The 22,326-nt window shown below is 35.2% G+C and overlaps 1 protein-coding gene and 1 long non-coding RNA gene across 3 annotated transcripts in view; one reads left to right on the top strand and one right to left on the bottom strand.

Annotated features, from left to right (window-relative positions):
• LOC110452175 (serine/threonine-protein kinase Nek5-like) overlaps window positions 1–22,326 on the bottom strand; it is a 78,565-nt gene that overhangs the window by 13,672 nt on the left and 42,567 nt on the right. For both annotated transcript variants that reach the window (XM_021500542.1, XM_021500543.1), the window contains 8 exons: window positions 14,541–14,657; window positions 13,206–13,296; window positions 12,646–12,721; window positions 7,625–7,719; window positions 6,185–6,314; window positions 5,716–5,798; window positions 4,990–5,069; window positions 1,423–1,510 (listed from right to left, as the gene is read on the bottom strand). In XM_021500542.1, the coding sequence (XP_021356217.1) occupies window positions 1,423–1,510; window positions 4,990–5,069; window positions 5,716–5,798; window positions 6,185–6,314; window positions 7,625–7,719; window positions 12,646–12,721; window positions 13,206–13,296; window positions 14,541–14,657 (760 nt within the window). The remainder of the gene's footprint in view (window positions 1–1,422; window positions 1,511–4,989; window positions 5,070–5,715; window positions 5,799–6,184; window positions 6,315–7,624; window positions 7,720–12,645; window positions 12,722–13,205; window positions 13,297–14,540; window positions 14,658–22,326) is intronic.
• LOC110452176 overlaps window positions 21,233–22,326 on the top strand; it is a 7,306-nt gene continuing 6,212 nt past the window's right edge. The window contains exon 1 of the long non-coding RNA XR_002463149.1: window positions 21,233–21,444. This is a non-coding gene — a long non-coding RNA (uncharacterized LOC110452176). The remainder of the gene's footprint in view (window positions 21,445–22,326) is intronic.

Here is a 22,326-nt window from a genome sequence, read left to right as displayed (position 1 = left end):
CTATTGTCTCTCCAGGCTAGCTATATCTGGTACTGGTTGTATATATTCCATATTGACTATTGTCTCTCCAGGCTAGCTATATCTGGTACTGGTTGTATATATTCCATATTGACTATTGTCTCTCCAGGCTAGCTATATCTGGTACTGGTTGTTTATATTCCAACTGTCTAGATTTTCTACTTACCGTGTTAATTAAACATTCAACAGGTAAGAAAACAAACTTTTCTATCACTACTGCAAATATTTCTTAATTCAGATTGATTCTAATCTGAGCAGACCTTTTTTGATACATTACGGACAGTCATCACCGAAGTATTCCATCCCAAATGTGCAATTTCTGCACAACAGATGATGAAATCTTGGTGACAAGGCTTTGGAAATTTGCTTTGGAATTGGTGGGTGTTCTTACCTCCAACGCCCTGCAGCTTTCCCTCACGTATCGCCCTGATGAACTTTTCGAATCCCAGTCTAAACGCCCCTTGTAGAAATACTTGGTTTTCCTTAAGAGGGGTAACAAAAATAGAGCTTGGTGAGAGACAATACAAGCTCACATGCTCTGGTACACACAATCCAAGGTTATTCAATATCATCAAATTATCTCCCCTTGGTCGGCTGCAGTCCTTCACTCTTACTTCCCTTTATTAGTTAAATTTTTCATCATTTTTGTCAATTTCTGTTAATGACCAATCTCGTTCTAATTTTCTTTATTAATCTGTGTGATTATAAAATGTAAGGGAGGAGAGTTTATTGGATAATTTGATGTTACTTGTAACACTTGTTCCATAGGTACCGTTACACTAACAAGATGCTCGGCCGTACAAACATGCAAGCCTCACTGTTGACAATTTCCATAATCAGGTGTTAAATTAGAATAAAGTGATTTAACTAACTTCAGTAATTTTGAAATACCTTAAAGTTTTAAAATTCAAACATTGTTATCATTTATTTTTAACATCAGACACATGCTATCATTCTGGAACTTGTCAACAGAGCATCATGGTTTTAATAATCATGCCTATCAAAAGCAAAGTTAAGCATTCAAAGATCCCATTTTGATTTTATTGTGATTCAAACAACAAGGTTTGATATAGCCAAGTTACTTTTCTTTCTATTATCTCAAAACAACAATAAAATGAAGTCAAAAGTTCAGCACTGTTAGTTTTTATATTTTTCTAAATTTGAAATATCATCAGCAAGAAGTAATGTTGCAAAATTTTACTTTACTGTGATGCTGGTTCAAGAAACAAAAGTGGATCTTTGAAAAAAAATTGAAATTAAAAACATTCTCTATCTAACAAAAGAAACAAGACTGTAGAAAATAGAAGTACACAATGCACAGGCATAAACAGACACTGGCAGGCTGAGGAGTGGCTGGTGAGTTGACCGCAGGCTGACGGGCGGCAGGTGTCGGTCGATACTTACATACAGAGGCCGACAGTTCTCTCTCACATAGCGCCCGGCAGACGACGCATGGTCCCACTCTAGGCGGCCGTGCCAGAAATTATTTGTTCTTTGAAGGGGAGGAGAGAGAGATGAGACATGACTAGGTGTGTCGAGTGGGATGTCAACAAAATACATTCTGTAAGGCCCTATTAGAAGTTGTTAATAGTCATCTCCAGGTTGGATTCAAAGCAACTTGTACCTCTATAGTTTTAACTTTAAAAATAAAATCACCATAACAATCGTCTCGGTATTCACAAAGAAATCACAAAAAATTCGAAAGATATGACTGTATACCAGTATTCATATTATTATCAATAATTTTGTCTGTTTGGGAGAGAATTTTTATAAACACCAGCCGCACCAGAGCCTTTCCTTCTTTCCTTCAATTTAAATTCCTACTTTATAAGCAGAAGAAGTTACACTTACTACGTAATAACACAACTAAACATTTAAGTCTGTATCACTCTTGATTTTCAAATCTGTTTTTAGCTGAATATAATCTCAAAATTGTTTATAGTCCACTGCCTTCTAAAATCTTTTGATTAGGCTGATAAAGGAATAGAAAATCCCTAACCTAAAATATTTATTTGATAAATAAATAAATACATTTCTATATGTATTTACTGCATGTGGAATAGATCAATGCCTAATTATGTCATACCATTATCAAAAAAGGAATATAAACTCATTTTGTTTTTCCAAGTTCAAGCATCAGCAATTTTTGTAAGATACATCAGCAATTATTGCAAGAAAGATATCTTTCCAATCTTATCTTAACTTCAGAATTCTGTTCACTTCACTAACCTTAAACATTGCGAGTAATATTGCTCAAAATAAATCAACATAATCCAAAAATATACTGAGAATTTAGCCAAAAGAATTTAACATGATCATAATATTGACAAAAGTTCTCAATTTAAAAATTTAAAAATTGCTACAAATTTATACAAAAACAAAAAAAAGACAAACTGCTGACACTTAAACAAACAAAATATTTTTTGAAGAAAATGTCACTAATCCCTTAAGTCCGAGAAAACCAGAGAGTACAAAGGAAGTAAAATAAATGTCTGTGGGTTGAAAGGTTAAAGAGCAAAGATCAAGCCACATACGAGTAGGTCAATCGACATGTGCATTGTCCCATACATCTACATGTATACAGTCGTAGATAACCATGAGCTCACACATGACAACATTACATAAACCATTGTTACAGTAACCTTCTCTGTCGAAACCGCACAGAAATATAATCTAATTTACTGTGAATGTATCTTTTTGCCAATTTGTCACTGTCTTCATATAAAGTGAGTTTAATTTGTGCTCTTTTTGCCAAACAGCTGTTGGGATTTCAATTATTTAATCAAATATTAAATGCCAACGTCAACCAACACATTGGAAAAGAAAACGGTTCCACACTTATGTATGTTTAGACAGTTAAATGACAATTTAACAGCAACTTAAGATAACACCTAAAATAACCTTTATTGTCTTGGCATTGGGAATGTGAAGCTTGATGACCATTGCTTAAATTTCAATCAATCTATAAATACTTTATGAATGGCTTCCAGAAATTGACATAAGATTTGATTTTGAAAGGTACTGATAAACTAGTGGTTTACTAAATGAAGAGCAAAGAGAGATACATATTTAGCCCTTTCACCACTGTAGACCATAATGGACTCATCCAGATCAATGCATGGTAGAGTCTACTAAAGTTACATAGGGGTGAAAGAGTTAATTAGGGCACATACAAACCATCTCATTTCATTGTTTATTATGGAAACTTACACAATAGAATCCTTAATGGATTTGTGATGAATTTCATAGTATCAGTTTTGAGTTTTAAATAAGCCACAATTCTTTCTAATCGACCAATGTCTCAGAATGTATAAAGGCATGTGATTCAATGTTTCCACGAAATACAGGCTATTTTTACACTGCATTTCTTGTGTGTCACTTTTACAATGAAATTGAATGCTTAGTATGAAAACTCATTTAGACATGAAAACCTGACTTCTCAAACTCCAGCCATCAATACTTACTTATACCTAAACTAGATATTGGGGTAAAAGTTTAATAATTCTGCAAGTCATATAATTTGACAATAACCGTCTGAACAGTTGAACCTTAAACTCCTCTGTTTACATAAAATTATATTACCCAGGATATATGCATATAAAGTTATAAGTATTTAACCCCTCATCTTGAAATAAATTTGTCTGGGCTCTCAAAAATGCTCCAGAGGCTGTGTGTAAGAACTCTAGCTTCAGCCAGTGTGAGATCTCACAGAGAGGCATCAGTGGCGGATCCAGAGGGTTTTTTTGGGCTTCAGGAAACCCCCCCACCCTGATAATTTTCTTTAAAAATCATGTATTTTCACCATTTTCCTCAATTTTTCCCCGACATGGAACCCCCCCCCGATAGGTATCTGGATCCGCCACTGGGCATATCCTACCAATCATAAAATAACCTATTGCGGGGTCAACTTTACAAAATAGAAGATTGTGGGATAGTAAACCTTCATTAGCCCTTGACTGCACACGCTCAACTGTCTCAAACAAGTCCAGAATTTATTGGTACCAGTAAAAAGCTTCAAAATTATCATAGCTATCAAACACTAACAGAGCTTGTTCACACTAGAATGACAAGTTGAAAAGATTTACAATTTTAGTAATGAAATCAATCAACCACGGTGAATCTTTGAATTTTCTTTTAGTTTATGAGGAAATTTTATCCAAAAGCTACATCTCGGTCCAATCAAGGGCTTTTGTTTCAGATACTCTGTGCCATCAGTAACTATGACACTGTGTGAAATGATATGATTGTCAGCCAAAATTCCTATGTCTAGCTTGGAAAAAAGCGAGACCAAAAACAAAACACTATGGTCAACATTCCCAAACAACCTGATATATCTATAACTACCTACTAGTCAAGTGTGTGAAATATCATTTTAGAAAATACCTATAGAATTTAATAGTAATCACTAACAATTTCAATATATTATATAAACTGTATTCACAATTGAAAATACCATCAGTATAACTGGTAACACCATGTCTGTTTATTATTATACAAGACTATCCTAAAATTTTGTCAAGCGCTTCAATTTGGATGATTTTTTTATTTGACATTTTCCCCTCCAAAAAATCAATCAAGTTATTTATTCTATCAAACAGTCAAAGAAAAATGAGGTATCAAAAGTCTTTTTTTTAAATATTTCAACTGGTGTTTTTTTTTTAATTATTTCTATCTGAACAGTGTACTGGAATTACATAAGCTTTGACCAAATGTTGACCAAATGATAACTTAGAAGCAGAAATAACCAGTGATATTTTTTTTATACCATTTCTGATAATGAAAATCAGCAAAAAGTCACTTTGATATAAATGATATGAGAAGTTCTTGAATCTTTTTACTCTGTTGTACGATAAGATTTATACATTTTTTAGGGTCCTAACAGAAATTTAAGATCCCCTGAGTGGCTAATGTATGAAAAGGCTTGTATAGATGTCCATATGTGCAGGCACAAGGCAGAGAGATGATACGTACTTTGTCTTTTTCACCATTCGGTAGGGCAGAGATCCCAATATCCGCTCCATCATTGCTAGATGCTCTTTATTATCATGTGTCTGTAGCAAAGTAAAATACAGTCAACAAAAGAAAATCACATTTCTGGCCACTAACCTTTAACATAATTATCTCCCTTTATTTACTTTCAATTTCATATTTTTATTGTGTAAATTAAATGACTGAACAGCAGGGAGGACCTATAAAATTTCTCCATCAGCACTTCAGCTTTATCTGTATCTTTCAGTGATAACATTATCACTTTCACTAATCCTTGTTTAATCACTGTGACATATCTGTATGTTTCAGAAGTTATCTGATCTTTTGGGGTTTTCCCTTATCCAACTGGGGAGTAAAATGTCTGGATCTTATTAGGAATGACACTATGGCTTGGCCTCAAATATATAGAAAAATAAACATAAAAACACTGAAGAATATTTCTTCATTTAAGATCCCATTTATAATCAAAATCAATTTCAGACAATGTGCATTAAGTAAATCTCTAGTTCAGTGAAGAGTTATTTGGTTCTAGCTTCATACAATATCCTTATTTTTTAACTTAAATTTTCACTTTGGCAAAGCAAAGGAAATTCAACTTAATACAAGGAACGTTTGGGGAACTAGTGCCAGTCAATTTAGAATTTGTAAGTTCATTTTGATTGACTATTGAATGACTTTGTTTAGAGTTATCTTCCAATTTCTATTTACCTGGAAGAGCGTGTAGCCAGTGTATAGCTCAAAGATAATACAGCCCACACTCCACACATCACAGGGTTGTGACCAGCCCAACTCTGAAACCACAACAAGCCACCATTATTGATCTTATATCAATGACAACAGAAACAATCTTTATCAAATATTTTTAGACACATTTTTTTCTTTCTGTCATCAATTTTGATGAAAAGCACAACTCTGAAACCACAACATGTCAATATCACATATTTTATATCAACGACAACAGAAAGTCAGAAACTAATTATAACTTTGTCAAATATTTTTAGACAAAAAAAAATTGCATTAATTTTTATGAATACTTCACAGGGCTTGATCTGTATCAACATATTTGAAAAAGACCCATACACTTTTCAATTTTTATATGTGAAAATTCCCCGTATTGCTGTATTTTTCTGATCTCAATTCAAACATGGTGTAGTTACAATCAAGTATATGTACATACCTAAGATGACCTCCGGTGCCCGATAGTGACGCGTTGATACAATAGTGCTATGGTGTTCATGGTCAAACGTGGCAGATCCGAAGTCAATCAGACGAATGTCTGTGCTCTTCACCACAAACTCATCTCTTTTCTGAAAAACGGTGTTGATTACAATAAATGAGGTAATCTTTCCTTTAAACACAGGTTCTATATATATGTCCACATTCTACACATAAGATACTTATGAATCTAGACGGATTAGCAACTTGTTGAGGTTCCATCAAATGACAACTAATTAGGCAAATCAGCATAAAATTGAAAGTAGATAAAACAAGAGGCCCAGAGGGCCTATATCGCTCACCTGAATATTTAAGAAGTCATAGCAAATATTCTCATTAAATATTACATGTTGAAACTACAAGTCAAATATTATTATAATATTTTATGCTTTTTGGCACTCGTTCTTATTCAAAAGTTATTTGACATATTTTTCACTGTGACCTTGTAAGTATATCAATAAATTTTCCTTCTCAAACTTTTATAGCTCTATCCCTAGAAGCTACCAGCCAAATCTTATGAATCCATTCCTTTTGGTTTTTCAGAACAAATCCTTTGAAATGTTGTTTACCTCTGTGACATTTAAAGTAGGTTGAGGTAATTTTAATTTGCAAACTTTGGTGAGCTTATCCCTTTCAATTTTTTAGAAGAAGTTGCTTGATGTTTTTGACATATTTGACACCTGTGACCTTGAAGAAGGTCAAAGTCATTTTTATTCTCAAACTTTGTCGGGCTCTATCTCAGGAAGCAACAAGGCGAATATTTAGAAGAAGTTGTTTAAAGAGTTTGTCATTTTCAAACTTTGTTGGACTTTATCCCAGGAAGCCACCAGCCAAATATAAAGATTCTATACCATTTGGTTCTTCAGAAGTCGTTTGAAGAGTTTGACAAATTTGACTCCTGTGACCTTGTAAGCCGGTCAAGGTCATTTTCAATCTACAACTTTGTTGGGCTCTATCCCATGAAGCCACCAGTCAAATATAAAGATTTTATACCATTTGGTTCTTCAGAAGAAGTTGTTTAAAGAGTTTGACATATTTGACCCCTGTGACCTTGAAAGCGGGTCAAGGTCATTTTCATTCTCAAACTTTGTCTGGCTCTATCCCAGGAAGCCACCAGCCAAATATAAAGATTTTTGGTTCTATACCTTTCAATTTTTCAGAATAAGTTGTTTGAAGTGTTTGACATATTTGACCCATGACCTTGAAAGCGGGTCAAGGTCATTTTCATTATCAAACTTTGTTGGGCTCTATCCCAGGAAGCCACCAATTAAATAAAAAGATTCTAAACCTTTTGGTTCTTCAGAAAAAGTTGTTTAAAGAGTTGGACATATATGACCCCTGTGACCTTGAAAGCTGGTCAAGGTCATTTTCATTCCCAAACTTTGTCAGTAAATATGCTTACCTTGCGTGGGTTGAAGGTGACGTCTGCATCTGAATTAACAAACAGAATGTTCTCTGGTTTCAGATCTGTGTGGGTCAGCTGATTCTCGTGTAAAACTGCAGAAAACAGACAACACACATCACAACCTACTACATCTTATCAACACTACAAGATAAACTTTACATCTTCTTTATATTGAGGTTATCTCATGAATGACTGCATGTTATCATAATTTTTTCCAGTTCAATTTGGCATTGTATAAACATGTCAAACAATGTCATTGTTTCCTTTCAACTGACATTTCCCTGGCCTGTATTACTCCACTAAATATCTTCACTATTCCTCATCATCTCCCCTGTTATAGTTTATAACCTCCCATTTCTGAACCCAGTATCACTTTTTATATTTCTATGTCTCCCCAATTTATACCCCTAACCGTCTCTGTTTAGACATACACATAATCCCCTTTTTAGCCCCACACCTTCCTGTTATACCCCTATACTGCATATATCCCCATACCTCTCCTCATTTGTACCCAAACACCTCCCCCGGTTGTACCCCCACACCTCCCCTGGTTGTATATCCATTCCTCCCCCTTTTTAGCCCCACACCTTCCTGTTATACCCCTATACTGCATATATCCCCATACCTCTCCTCGTTTGTACCCCCACACCTCCCCCGGTTGTACCCCCACACCTCCCCTGGTTGTACATCCACTCCTCCCCCTTTTTAGCCCCACACCTTCCTGTTATACCCCTATACTGCATATATCCCCATACCTCTCCTCGTTTGTACCCCCACACCTCCCCCGGTTGTACCCCCCACACCTCCCCCGGTTGAACCTCCACAACTCCCCCGGTTGTACATCCATTACTCCCCCTTTTTAGTCCCACACCTCTCCTGATCATACCCCCACATACACTCTATTCCTGTTTATACCACCCTCTCTATACCACCATCCCCCATCTCCCCATTTATCCCCCCACACATTTCCTTCTTACACCCCATATCTCCCCTATTGCTGCCCCCACACATGCCGTTTATACCCTAGTCTCTTACAGTGTATCTAGGATCATCTACACCTGTCAGTACTCTATCTAATGTACACCAGGGTTTATCAGGTGAACTTTTTTGTGAATTAAAATTGTAAACCTATGATATAATTCCATCCTGCTAAACACAGTCACCTGCCAAATTAAATCTTGTATGTGTGTACCACTGGTGTTTACACGATAAAAAAAATGGCTTAGTCTTAATCATTGTAGGAGTGTTACATTCCTTGTATGTGGGGGGATTGTTTTTAAGTGATGAATAGCTAATCAGTCTGACATTCCTTGTATGTGTGTGTGATTTGTATTTATAGCATGGATTCCTCAGTCTAATCACTGAGTGACCGTAACATCCTTGTATGTGTGTTTGATTTGTATTTATAGCATGGATGCCTCAGTCTGAAGCTCTGAGTGTCTGTAACATCCTTGTATGTGTGCGTGATTTGTATTTATAACATGGATGTCTCAGTCTCAACCACTGAGTCACTGTAAAATCCTTGTATGTGTGAGATTTGTGTTTATAACATGAATGCCTCAGTCTAATCACTGAGTAACTGTAACATCCTTGTATGTGTGTTTGATTTGTATTTATAACATGGATGTCTCAGTCTCAACCACTGAGTCACTGTAAAATCCTTGTATGTGTGAGATTTGCGTTTATAAGATAAATGCTAATCAGTCTGACATTCCTTGTATTTGTGTGTGATCTGTATTTATAACATGGATGCCTTAGTCTGAAGCACTGAGTGACTGTAAAATCCTTGTATGTGTGTGTGATTCGTATTTATAACATGGATGCCTCAGTCTGAAGCTCTGAGTGTCTGTAACATCCTTGTATGTGTGCGTGATTTGTATTTATAGCATGGATGCCTGAGTCTAATCCCTAAGTGACTGTAACATCCTTGTATGGGTGTGGGATTTGTATTTATAACATGGACGCCTCAGTCTAATCACTGAGTGAGTGTAACATCCTTGTATGTGTGTGATTTGTATTTATAACATGGATGCCTCAGTCTGAAGCACTGAGTGACTGTAACATCCTTGTATGTGTGTGATTTGTATTTATAACATGGATGTCTCAGTCTGAAGCACTGAGTGACTGTAACATCCTTGTATGTGTGAGATTTGTATTTATAGCATGGATGCCTCAGTCTAATCACTGATTGGCTGTAACATCCTTGTATGTGTGTGATTTGTATTTATAACATGGATGACTCAGTCTAATCACTGAGTGGGTGTAACATCCTTGTATGTGTGAGATTTGTGTTTATAAGATGAATGCCTCCGTCTTAATCACTGAGTGGCTGTTACATCCTTGTATGTGTGAGATTTGTGTTTATAACATGAATGCCTCAGTCTAATCACTGAGTGACTGTAACATCCTTGTATGGGTGAGATTTGTGTTTATAACATGAATGCCTCAGGCTAATCACTGAGTGACTGTTACATCCTTGTATGTGTGAGATTTGTGTTTATAAGATGAATGCCTCAGTCTGAATCACTGAGTGACTGTAACATCCTTGTATGTGTGTGATTTGTATTTATAACATGGATGCCTCAGTCTAATCACTGAGTGGCTGTTACATCCTTGTATGTGTGAGATTTGTGTTTATAAGATGAATGCCTCCGTCTTAATCACTGAGTGGCTGTTACATCCTTGTATGTGTGAGATTTGTGTTTATAACATGAATGACTCAGTCTGAAGCACTGAGTGACTGTAACATCCTTGTATGGGTGAGATTTGTGTTTATAACATGAATGCCTCAGGCTGAAGCACTGAGTGACTGTAACATCCTTGTATGGGTGAGATTTGTGTTTATAACATGAATGCCTCAGTCTGAAGCACTGAGTGACTGTAACATCCTTGTATGGGTGAGATTTGTGTTTATAACATGAATGCCTCAGGCTGAAGCACTGAGTGACTGTAACATCCTTGTATGTGTGAGATTTGTGTTTATAAGATAAATGGCTGTCATAAGCAGTGTGAATTTACATCCATTAATGCAAATGTTCAAAATTTGATTTTTGGAATACATCTGAAAACTAATAACTATTACCATATTTATCCATGAATAAGCCCATTCCTGATAATAAGTGTGATTCAGTAAAAATGGCAACAAATGTTTCACCGCCCTGTAATAAGCACAAGTCTTTACTTAGAGTAAGAACTAAGTGTTGATCATGAGCCCCTGGGCTGATTGCAGGATAAATACAGTACTCTGTCACGTTATGATTATTTTAAATGCTTATGTAAAGTAATTAATGTTTTAAAATTTCACTTTTTTGAAATTCTAAATTCTACTAGATGAAAGAATTGTATGAAATTGATTCTTTGCTGATCACACTCTAAATGCACGGGCTGAAGGTCCAACCAGGAGTTCAGCTTCACAGAAATATTCATACTGTATCTTTTTATACCAATTATGTTAATTCAAACTTCATGTGAATGAATTAAAGACATAACATCTAAAAACATTAAAGAGAGGAATTACAAAGAAAAGTAAGTGTGTATCTAACATTAACTGTCAGGAGTATTTTATTTAAAAAATATTACATTAAATTTGAGAGGCTTGACTGATTCTCAACACAAACTGCTATCTGGGGATTCTTGTTTTAATGTAAATCTGTAATCACTCAACTCACTGTTATGTTTTTAATTGTAATAAAGCTCAACAATATACAGAGTTAACTTTGTAAAATATCTGTGATCATATATATGTTAATAGAAATGTTTGCTAACTTCTATAATCTGATTTACCATTTAACCCTGAACATCTGTAATATCTCAAATGATATGATCTACGGCCCTAACATAAGATCTGGAAAGTGTACTGGCATATATCAAAGCAGTGTTATTGAAGTGTAAACCACTACTTACTGACTTTTGTATACATACAATAGAAAAAATCTTTACTTTATTCTCAATATCACCATTTTCCTATCTAAATATTTAAAGTTTTACCTACTCTTAAACTAACTACCCTACGATAAAACTTTGATATAATGCAACTAATTTTATTTGCCATCTCCCTTACCATCAAAGTATTTCAAGGTTATTTTTTCCTCTTCTTTTTTCCATGAACATTTCTTTGTATGTTTACCTCAGTTTTTTGCCAAACCAATTTATAAAGCCAAAATTTCCCTGGAGGCATTTGGTGGCAGTATAGCGAGGTTTTTCTGTACACTTTATCATACCCAAAATGAAGGACGTTCAACATTACACAGGTTTAATACAAATAGAAATATCTATAAAGTGGGACCAAGTTGTCTGTTCAGGTTTACACGGTTCTACAAGTTAATTTTTCATAGAAATGTATAAAATAAGGTCAAAATGATGGTCTGGTTTATACACGTGTCTATTTTATATAAGGTTTGATGTAGCTTACACTATAATGATAGTTCTACACAATACACAACATAAATTTACCACATCCTGTATCTACTTAACCTGATTCTCATTGCTTAGTACACTCACTCTGTAAAAATCTGTAATATGTTAGCTTGACCAAGTTCATGGTCATTTTAAATCCAGATAGCAATGTTTTGAATTATATATATTTCTGTCATGTTTTGACTAATGATTTGGTCATACCATATCACCTAACCCCGAGTGGCTCAAATGACTTCTGTAACTGACCCTACTATTATTGATGTCTCTGGTGATCCCTCCCTCACCCCCCTGCCCTCCCACCTCTCTCTCCCCCTTCCCCACCCCTCTCCCAGTATCCATTTCATCACTGGTAATACATCCTCCCCAGACAGCATCTATTTAATGATGTTAACATTCAGACGATCTTTGATTTTGATAGGTCTGTACCCTCAACAAGTTTATATAATAGTGTAAATACACTATCACCCACAAATGTCAAAACATAGGGTACATTAAAGTGTCTATGACAACAACAACCCCCACCTCACCCCCAACATTTAAATGTATAACAGATACATGTAATACTCTGGTGCTAACATACAGGTGACATGTCAGATACTCACAGTTGACAGCGTAACACAGCTGGAAGGCCATGTGTCTGACACTTTCTATAGGGTAAGGTATGTAGTGGTTGTCCTTCTGTAATACATAACACACAATATAGTAAATAGGTCAACGATTGAAATAACATACAGTATGTGTCGAACGATTGAAATAACATACAATATGTGTCAACGATTGAAATAACATACAATATGTGTCAACGATTGAAATAACACAGTATGTGTCAACGATTGGGATAACACAGTATGTGTCAACGATTGAAATAGCACAGTATGTGTCAACGATTGGGATAGCATACAGTTATTGTCAATAATTTGAACAGCAAACAGTTACCATAGCATACAACATATACTGTATCAATTATTTGGATCCCCGTCAACACTCCAATCATAAAGATAGCATACAGAATATGTTTATCAATGGATTAACATACAGATATATGGTCCTATTCCTACTGACATAACATCCACTAGGAGTCTTTCTAGTTACTTGTGTACCGTATGTACATCAAATCTCCGACAATTCAACATATGTGTGACCTAGATGTCAAGGAACTTACCAGAAAGTCGAAGACACTGAGACCTAGCATTTCAAATGCTATACAGACATGTCCATGGTAGTCGAACCACTCTATCGTGTTGACACAGGGGCTGTAAGCAAAACAAAACAACATTTCAAATGCTATACAGAAATGTCCATGGTAGTCGAACCACCCTATCGTGTTGACACAGAGGCTGTAAGCAAAACAAAACAACATTTCAACTCTATACAGACATGTCCATGGTAGTCGAACCACTCTATCGTGTTGATACAGAGGCTGTAAGCAAACAAAACATTTTCATGGATTTCTTTTACATTTTAACCACTCCATAATACTAACACGAAGCCTGGATATAAACAAAACCACAGTGCACTGATAAAATTAGATCAAGTCTCATAATCTTGTGTATAATATTTACAGCATTAGTGAAAACTTTCAGGCCAAATAAGCTTATTTAGTGATTTTTCAACCTAAATTTTACAACAACCTGTTTCTAAATGAATTTGGCAAGAAAAGCATTATTATAATTGTAATTGGGAAAATATTTTTATTTTTTTTACTTTAGGAAAATAAAGCGCTTTTTAGCAAGGGGAAGCAGACCGTATTCAGCCATAAAACTTTGCCAAAAAATCACTGGTATTTACCTTAGAAAATTGCCTTAGGTCTAGAACATTTCTGATACAAGCAAGTGTTTGTAAAGCATATATATACACTACTCCCACTCTATAAACATGGAGCTAAACTTACTCAATGTCTTACCAAAGAAAAGGAGCCTAATGCAAAGTCGAACCAAAGTCAGTGAAGTGGAAAATATAGGTCACTGTGACCTACACTCATTGATATATTGGTGTAGTACTCTTCAATAAGTACCCACATAATTGTGAAGATTGAAGGTTGTTGAACTTTTACTGTTACAGAAATGGAGCTAAACCTGAACTCATTCACCCCTGAAGACACATTTGAACTATTCCAATTCAAAGGTAGGAATACTTCATTATGAAATATCAGGGGTGAATGAGTTAAAGTCTAACCAAGATGTGATACAAAAGACTGCAGTGATAAATCTACATGCGAGTCCCGAGTCCTATACTCATAGATTTTTTATGGGACTCGCAGAATTTCTGGAAATACTTAAATTTAACATTGTGGGACTCATTGTTTATAGCAATACAGTTGAAAAGGACTCTTAAAAATGAATTGTAGATTAAACACTGCAATGACTAATGGAAAAGTAAACAGTTCATACCCCTCCTCCTTAATGTTAAGGGGGAAATATAAAGGTTAGAATATTACATCAGGATCAGTTTTATAACGACTAAATAATCATCCCCAGTCCTACAAATATATACTTACAACTGTCCATCAGGGTCCTTGGCTCGGAGTTTCTCCAGGACGTTAATCTCCAGCTTAGCAGCCTCTCGATACTTCTCAATGTTTTTTATGATCTTCAATGCTAACCGTTCTGAATTCCTGAAAAGATAAAAATACAGTCTGAATAAAATTTACATTCAGTAAAACATTATGAAATCATATGCATTATACAGTTCATCTATGGACAATGGACCAAAACAAATGTTTTAAAAATGTGTATATAGTACACAATAATTCTCAATGTCTATGATGTATAGTTTACGGGTCCATTTAAACTCATTCTAATTTGCACATCAACACATAGACTGATGAAGCTTATATGTGGGCCTGTACGTAATCTGCTGTACACCAGAATTCTTCTTGAATACATTTATTTTGCTGCAGCCATTTTTCAAAGTACTTCTTTGTAAGGATTTCAATTCTCAAACTCAACAAACACACCTACAATGTTTATTGTTCAATTGTTTGAGTACTTTTTTAATTTGCCACCAACTTGGCTTACAAATTAACATGAAGATGTCTTACATAAAATGTCATTGATTGAGATATATTAGTAAAGGCCATTTCATATTTCTATCTCTTACAACTTTCTATGTACCATATATATATATCCTACAATAAGCCCAGAGGGCAAACACATGATCTCTCATTAGTCCCGAGACGGACTTATAACAGGACAATGATACAGCATTTGTTTGTATTTCTAATGAACTGCAATATATTTGGACAGGCTTATAACCAGGCATGGGCTTATTGATGGGTAAATACGGTAATTTATTCTGCAGATATATATTTCATTCCAACTGGAAGAGATTTACATCTTCACAAAGAACTAGAGACATTTGAAACAAAATGGAGACGAATGGTGATGATATATACACGTTCACAGTGAGTGAAACAGTTGATGAACAACTATCCACAGAGATGTTTCTTATCTACTTGGCATTTGTTTTGTTTTTCTTCAAAATTCTTAATTCCACATGCACCATTTATCTTGATTTTACACCTTATTGATCTGAAATCTTTCCGAGTCCACATCCCATAATTTACAATGTAGCTACTTCAGCAATGTGTATTATGATATAGCGTAGAATCGAAAGGTGTATAAGCTTTTTTAAGAGCAGAATATATCAGTTTTCAATCCGCATTAAGCTGAGCATCACAACCATGTTATAAATCATGCATGTTTTATTTGTGTGTATATGTGAAAATTAGCGACTAGATGCATCTTGTTTAACACAATCATACATATACAAAACACTCTATCCCTCCACTCTGATAAACCAAACATTATACAGGTCACTAGGGACTTATATACCACATAACAAGGTATATAAGGTTTGTTTGGGAATTAAGTTTCCTATTGTACATAATTATGTACATGGTTGGTAAGTTGAAAAGTTTCCTACCATGATAACGATGTACATGGTTTGTAAATGTCCTGCTGTACATACCCTAATAACGATGTACATGGTTTGTAAATGTCCTGCTGTACATACCCTAATAACGATGTACATGGTTTGTAAATGTCCTGCTGTACATACCCTAATAACGATGTACATGGTTTGTAAATGTCCTGCTGTACATACCCTAATAACGATGTACATGGTTTGTAAATGTCCTGCTGTACATACCCTAATAACGATGTACATGGTTTGTAAATGTCCTGCTGTACATACCCTAATAACGATGTACATGGTTTGTAAATGTCCTGCTGTACATACCCTAATAACGATGTAAATGGTTTACTGTCATTATGATGAGCACTGTTTGCTATATCTGTTGCAGCATATTGTATATTTAGTATGACAACATTGTACACTTTCGAAGGAATATACATTGCGGGTAATTATAACTGAAACTTGTCATCCCATACACAGAACACAGTACATCTCTCAGCCCATTATTCTGATAAGACAGATAGTCTTAAATATTTGGTTAGCAGACCAATTTTAGTCAATTCAGTGTCACCTAAGCAGGCAGCAAAGAAGAAATGTGTTTGATTCCGAAGCCAGTCGCAACACACCACATTGGTGCGCTATTTTGATCGTTCTTTGATCCTATTACCATATATGGGTTAATAGGGGCACAAAAGCTGATCTAAGAGACACAGCTGAGATTTTGACCAGGACAAACCTGAGGCACTGAAGGACAGAGCAAAGGGGTAGATAGGGACAACGCCAATGCATTGATAGGGACAAATCTGAGGTATTGATAGGGACATAGCTGAGGTATTGATAAGGACATAGCTGAGGCATTGATAGGGACATAGCTGTTATTGATAGGGACAAAGCTGTTATTGATAGGGACATATCTGAGGTATTGATAGGGACATAGCTGAGGTATTGATAGGGACATAGCTGAGGCATTGATAGGGACATAGCTGAGGTATTGAAAGGGACATAGCTGAGGCATTGATAGGGACATAGTTGAGGTATTGATAGGGACATAGCTGAGGTATTGATAGGGACATAGCTGAGGCATTGATAGGGACATAGCTGAGGTATTGATAGACATAGCTTAGAAAAAAAAACATCTATATATATCAATCTTGTAGATTACCTATAAAACTTCTAGAACAGTTACATATGCTGAATGCTGACATTCCTCCCTTTCCTGAGGAGCTGCCAGAAACACAACCAGGTTGTTTCCATTTCCATGTACCTTTGTATATATCTTTGGGTTGATGTACAATTCTTAAACTACCACCCAACCACACAACTGTCGGAGCTATTTTGGTCGTCACAGATGGTATGCAGATTAACTTATCGCTTGCTATCTCCTTCCCATTCCATCTCTAACCAAACTCAAAAATATCCAGATCCTAACCTCTACACCTGTACAATAAATATATTTCAACTTGATAATCCTTTGTTTTGGTATTATATCTTGCATCATTGATATTTTATTTTTATCTTTTGTATGCTTAATTCTGTAATATCATGGGTAAAAAAATCTTATTTTTTATGATGAAATTTAGTTCAAATTTTTTTCTTGTCTACATACACGACTCCAAAAATTTGTCACCATAGCTAGGTGTTGGCGAAGTTGTTAGATTTTGAATGGCTATACAGACACAGTGAGAATGCCATCTTTTAACTACAGAGACCCTACTAAATGGAGAGTAAGTAGTTAAAGCCTGCAGTGAGGCTACCAATCTAGGGAGGAATGTTAACAACAAAACAATCGTCAGCCTCCGTAAGCAGCTATTGGTATCCTAGACTTGGGCAGGTGAATATCTCGTTATCTAATCTACGCAGACACACTGAGCACAGTTGGAACCTAGTTTTGTTCATTTTCAAAAATTGAAATAAAAATTTCCGTACGTAAGAACAAATGCTTTTCTGCTTTCAAGCACAGTAAGAACAGTTTTCCTTTTCACAACTTCTGTAGATAAGAAAAATAAATCTGCTTGTGTTCTTGAATTTAATATGAACCAATGTTTGATTAAAACAAATTGAACAGTCTTCTCGTAAGAAAGGAAATTTGTCTTCTTGTAAAAGGGGAAATGAACACTTTTAAATATTTTATTATACAAAGGTAGTTTTCTATTTACATTTTTTTTCTTCCCAAATTGACAAAGTTAGAGGCTTGTTGAAAAAACCCACTGTCATATATTTCCTTTAAAACATCTTAAAACTATTTATAAACATTACAACATTAAGTGTTTTTTCCTTTCCAAAACTGATTATGTTAAATGAAGTGTTTGTTTGCCTTAGGAACCACTTGGTTTCTATAACTTATCAAAGTGTTTACATGTAGGAATGTTTTCGTTTGTGATAATTCAGTATGTCTACATTTACAAGTGGTTCACACTGTAGAGGCCAGCACCTCTCCAGGTTATAAACACTGCGAGCCTGCTGCTGCCGTACCCTAGGGTATAAATACCTTACAGCAGGATGATAAGCCAGACCCTCCAGGTCAACTTTACAAGGATATTTCTAGAAATGTTGAGATCCTCTATCCCTGATAACTCAGAACATTTGCAACATTTGCGATTTGCTTTAATACTTGAACATGGATCATTACATGTAATGCGTGATGAAGTCCAGATTGCATTGATTCTCACAGGAAGCTGGTAGCGTGAAGTCATCATTGGGATTACAAGAAAAAAATGTTATAAGAGTTCATTATTGTTTAAAAAGAGTAGCCCCAAACAATATTGTCTATTGTGAAATATTGGCAGGAGTTGAACTTTCACCTTTTTCACCCTTTAGTACACATTAAGCTATAGAGTAATTATAATCAGAGGGAAAATATGGATTAAACAAGTAAAGGGTGAAAGTTTGGCTGGTCAAAATGTCTCTGTTGTACAATAATTCTTCGTTTTGCTATTGGCAGAGTTTTATTTTTACAAAATCTTGTAAGGGATCTTTTACGGTTCTGTATCAGCCAATCTACTTTTAGTGTATGGCTTTAATTTCCTCCAGCTTCTCCATATTGTCTAGGGACATCCTCCACACATATTCAGGTTAATTAGGAAACACAACCACGTTAGATATAATACATGGTGTACCCTGTTGTGTACCTCTCATTAGAACAGATATTCCTTGCTAGGATGTCAACATATTATATTTCTGATCGCCAAAAATAGACTGAGGGGGTTAAAACCTCCGGTTATAGCCCGGTTCCTGTAACCTTTCCCACCTAACTGTACACTAAAGTCTGAACCTTACTGGCCTTACAAGCTTCAGTACCTTGTCCGACACCCCCTCCCCAATTAATGTTTTACCCCTGCTGGAGTAAACACAACGGACGATAACTCAGAACCTTATGTTCTTGCCATTCAAACTATAAACACACCAAACAACAGCCAACTCTTCCATTAAGATGGCTTCAAAGCAACAGTATGGTATGTGGCTAAACATTTGAGCCCTGTGACCTTGAAACTAGGTCAAGGTCATTTTAATGAGGAAACTTTATAGCACTCCATCCCATGTACCTATTGGCCAAATATCATGACCCTTGGCCTTATGGAACTTGAGAAGAAGACTGTTTAAGCGTTTAACCAATGTTGACATTTGACCCCCGACTAACATTTAAAGTTGACTTTTGACCTCATTACCGTGATAAAGAAAAAGATTCGCACTGCTGGTCTTCATAACATACCCAAGTATCATAACTCTAGTTCAAATGGATCTTAGGATATTGTTGTTTGAAGTTTTTAACATATTTGAGCCCTGTGACCTTGAAAGTAGGTCAAGGTCATTTTAATGAGGAAACTTAATAGCACTCTATCACAGGTACCTACTGGCAAAATATCTTAACCCTAGGTCCTCCAGTTCTTCAGAAGATGTCGTTTAAAAGAAAAAGTTGACCGACGGACGAAGGATGACGCAGTACCCCATACCGAAATAAGTTACAAATAGGTATAACTTTTTCGTACCTTTTCAGTAACTTTTTTGTACTCCTGATAAAAGGTACAAAAAAGTTGTTACTTTTCGATACCTTAATTTAAACTTAAACTTTACTAGTGTACCTTTTTGTAACTTCTCTGGACTTTAAAAAATTCTGGTACAACTTTTAGTACCTTTTCTGGACTTAGAAAATAATTGCACTGCTGGTGAAAAACTTTGAATATTTTTGGTATAACTTTTTGTACCTTTTTTGGACTTACAAAATAGTTGCAATGCTGGTGAAAAACTTTGAATATTTTTGGTATAACTTTTTGTACCTTTTTTGGACTTAGGAAATAGTTGCAATGCTGGTGAAAAACTTTGTAACTTTAAAGTTAGAACATTTTTGGTACAGTGGAACCCAGTTATTATGTATATACATATATATATATCGGTTATAATGAGATTTTCCCCCATGTACCCATTTTTTCCTTCTTTAACTAAGCAAAAAAAAATCATTTATTATTATATGGTAGGAACCCGCTTATTATGATGTTTTTTTCTGCTGTGAATTGATTTTAAAAGTAAGTTGTCCATGTGAAACACCTGGACAATTACGTAATAGGTCCAGCTAACTGTACATCGCCCGAGGTAATCATCGGTCCACTTCAGGTAAATTTTTCACACCTCGCTTCACCCCAGTCAGCGGAAAACAATAGATCGACCATCACTTGCTGGTCATACATTTTGGTCTTAACAAAACATGTGGTGCAGTAATTGCTATAGGACTGTATATCATATTAAAATAATTAGGCCTACTGAACACAAATTCCAATAAGACAACGAGCATGCCTTTCACAAATATTCACGGTTACCTTGACCAATCATGTAAGAAAATCATGCCGATTTCAATGAAAATATTACTTCAGTAGGAAGACCTGTGTATTTAATCATTTAAGCAATAGTTTCTCAATTGCATTAGAAGTTGATTTCCCGTGTTTCCCGTAGAGTCAAATTCGAGACATACATTTGTAACGACAGCATGGTGCCGGAAATCGTTCCAAAGGTTTTACGTTATTGTCGTAAACAACTTACGACGGCTGCTTGGTTATTGTTACAAAGGGAATATTTTTTGTTTTCAATTATTATGGTTGTGTCCATACTATTTGTATTTAACAATTAATAGTTATGATTAATATGAGGTAGGACTTTATCGTTATTGAAGCGACGCCCTATGCGAAAAATTAAACTCGCGTGACTATAAATAGCCTTATCAAATTGGCCAATGAAAAGCGCGCGGGTAAATTTTGTATTCGATCGACTTCTAGATTTTGAACTCTAACCCGGCGAGTCACAATAAGTAAACAAAATATTGGAACGTGTTTTGGTTAACTGGGAAGACGATACCTACTTCATCATATCCTTGAAGACATTGAAACGTCCGCGAAAGAGCTTGGTATATGCGCAGTTGCTGATGAAATCCTTCATGCATCCCAGGTTTTCTGGGGAATATCATGGGAAGATCGTCGCCATTTCAGGGAATATTTCAGGTAAGCCATCAATTGTATTTTCATCGAAAGGATTCAATACAAAATGCAGAGTAAACATATCAAATTTATTAAATAAATACAGTACCATGACTGAGACGATGGATGTTTTTTTTCTGATATGTTGATCTTTAGAGATGGGCAGATGGCAGTACTATCTGTTAAAAAACACCGATTATTTCGGTACCGACTACATTTTTCGTTTACTGAGCTAGGTACTATATTTGTATACAATTCGGAAAGTAGATCTACTTACCAGAATCCGTTTCGGTGTATAATAAGATTTTCGGTATTTGTTTATTCTTTGTTCTTCAGGGAAAGGAAGGATATTTCAGTGTGATGTTTAATTTCTAGCTTAATATATACTCAAACCCCGTGCCGAATATATATTTTTCCTGTACAAGTATACACTTTTTCGTTTTTTATAAAGTTAACAAACACATTACAAATATTGAAATCATTATTGGAATTTCTCCTTCATGACATGAAATAACAGAAATTTAAAAGCCAATGCATCTTAATTTCCTATCAATATATTTTAAGATTGAATAATTTCTACTTAAATGGTTGCTTACTTATTTTTTGTTAATCTTAAATAGCTTTGGAATTTCTAAATTTCCTATGATTTTCTTCACCTATTTGAATTGAAACGTAAGAGTACCTAAAATAGAAATGTGAGCAGTACAATGGATGTTGTTTTTATAATCTTCATATATCGTTAAAAAGATTAAAAACTTTTCAAAAAGGAAATTTAAAGAGATATATCTGAATGTTTTTTAAGCAAATGGCATGCAAGTAGCAGGCACTGTTCAACTTCTGCATACTTCATCAAATATTGTTTAATGACGTCCTTTGAAAACATATTGAATTTTATTTCATTTTTTT

The sequence above is a fragment of the Mizuhopecten yessoensis genome, unplaced genomic scaffold (assembly GCF_002113885.1).
Source record: "Mizuhopecten yessoensis strain PY_sf001 unplaced genomic scaffold, ASM211388v2 scaffold6443, whole genome shotgun sequence".
Taxonomy (NCBI): Eukaryota; Metazoa; Mollusca; class Bivalvia; order Pectinida; family Pectinidae; genus Mizuhopecten; species Mizuhopecten yessoensis.
The sequence above is the reverse complement of the archived record's forward strand: the minus strand, read 5'-3'. Positions and strand labels throughout refer to the sequence as shown.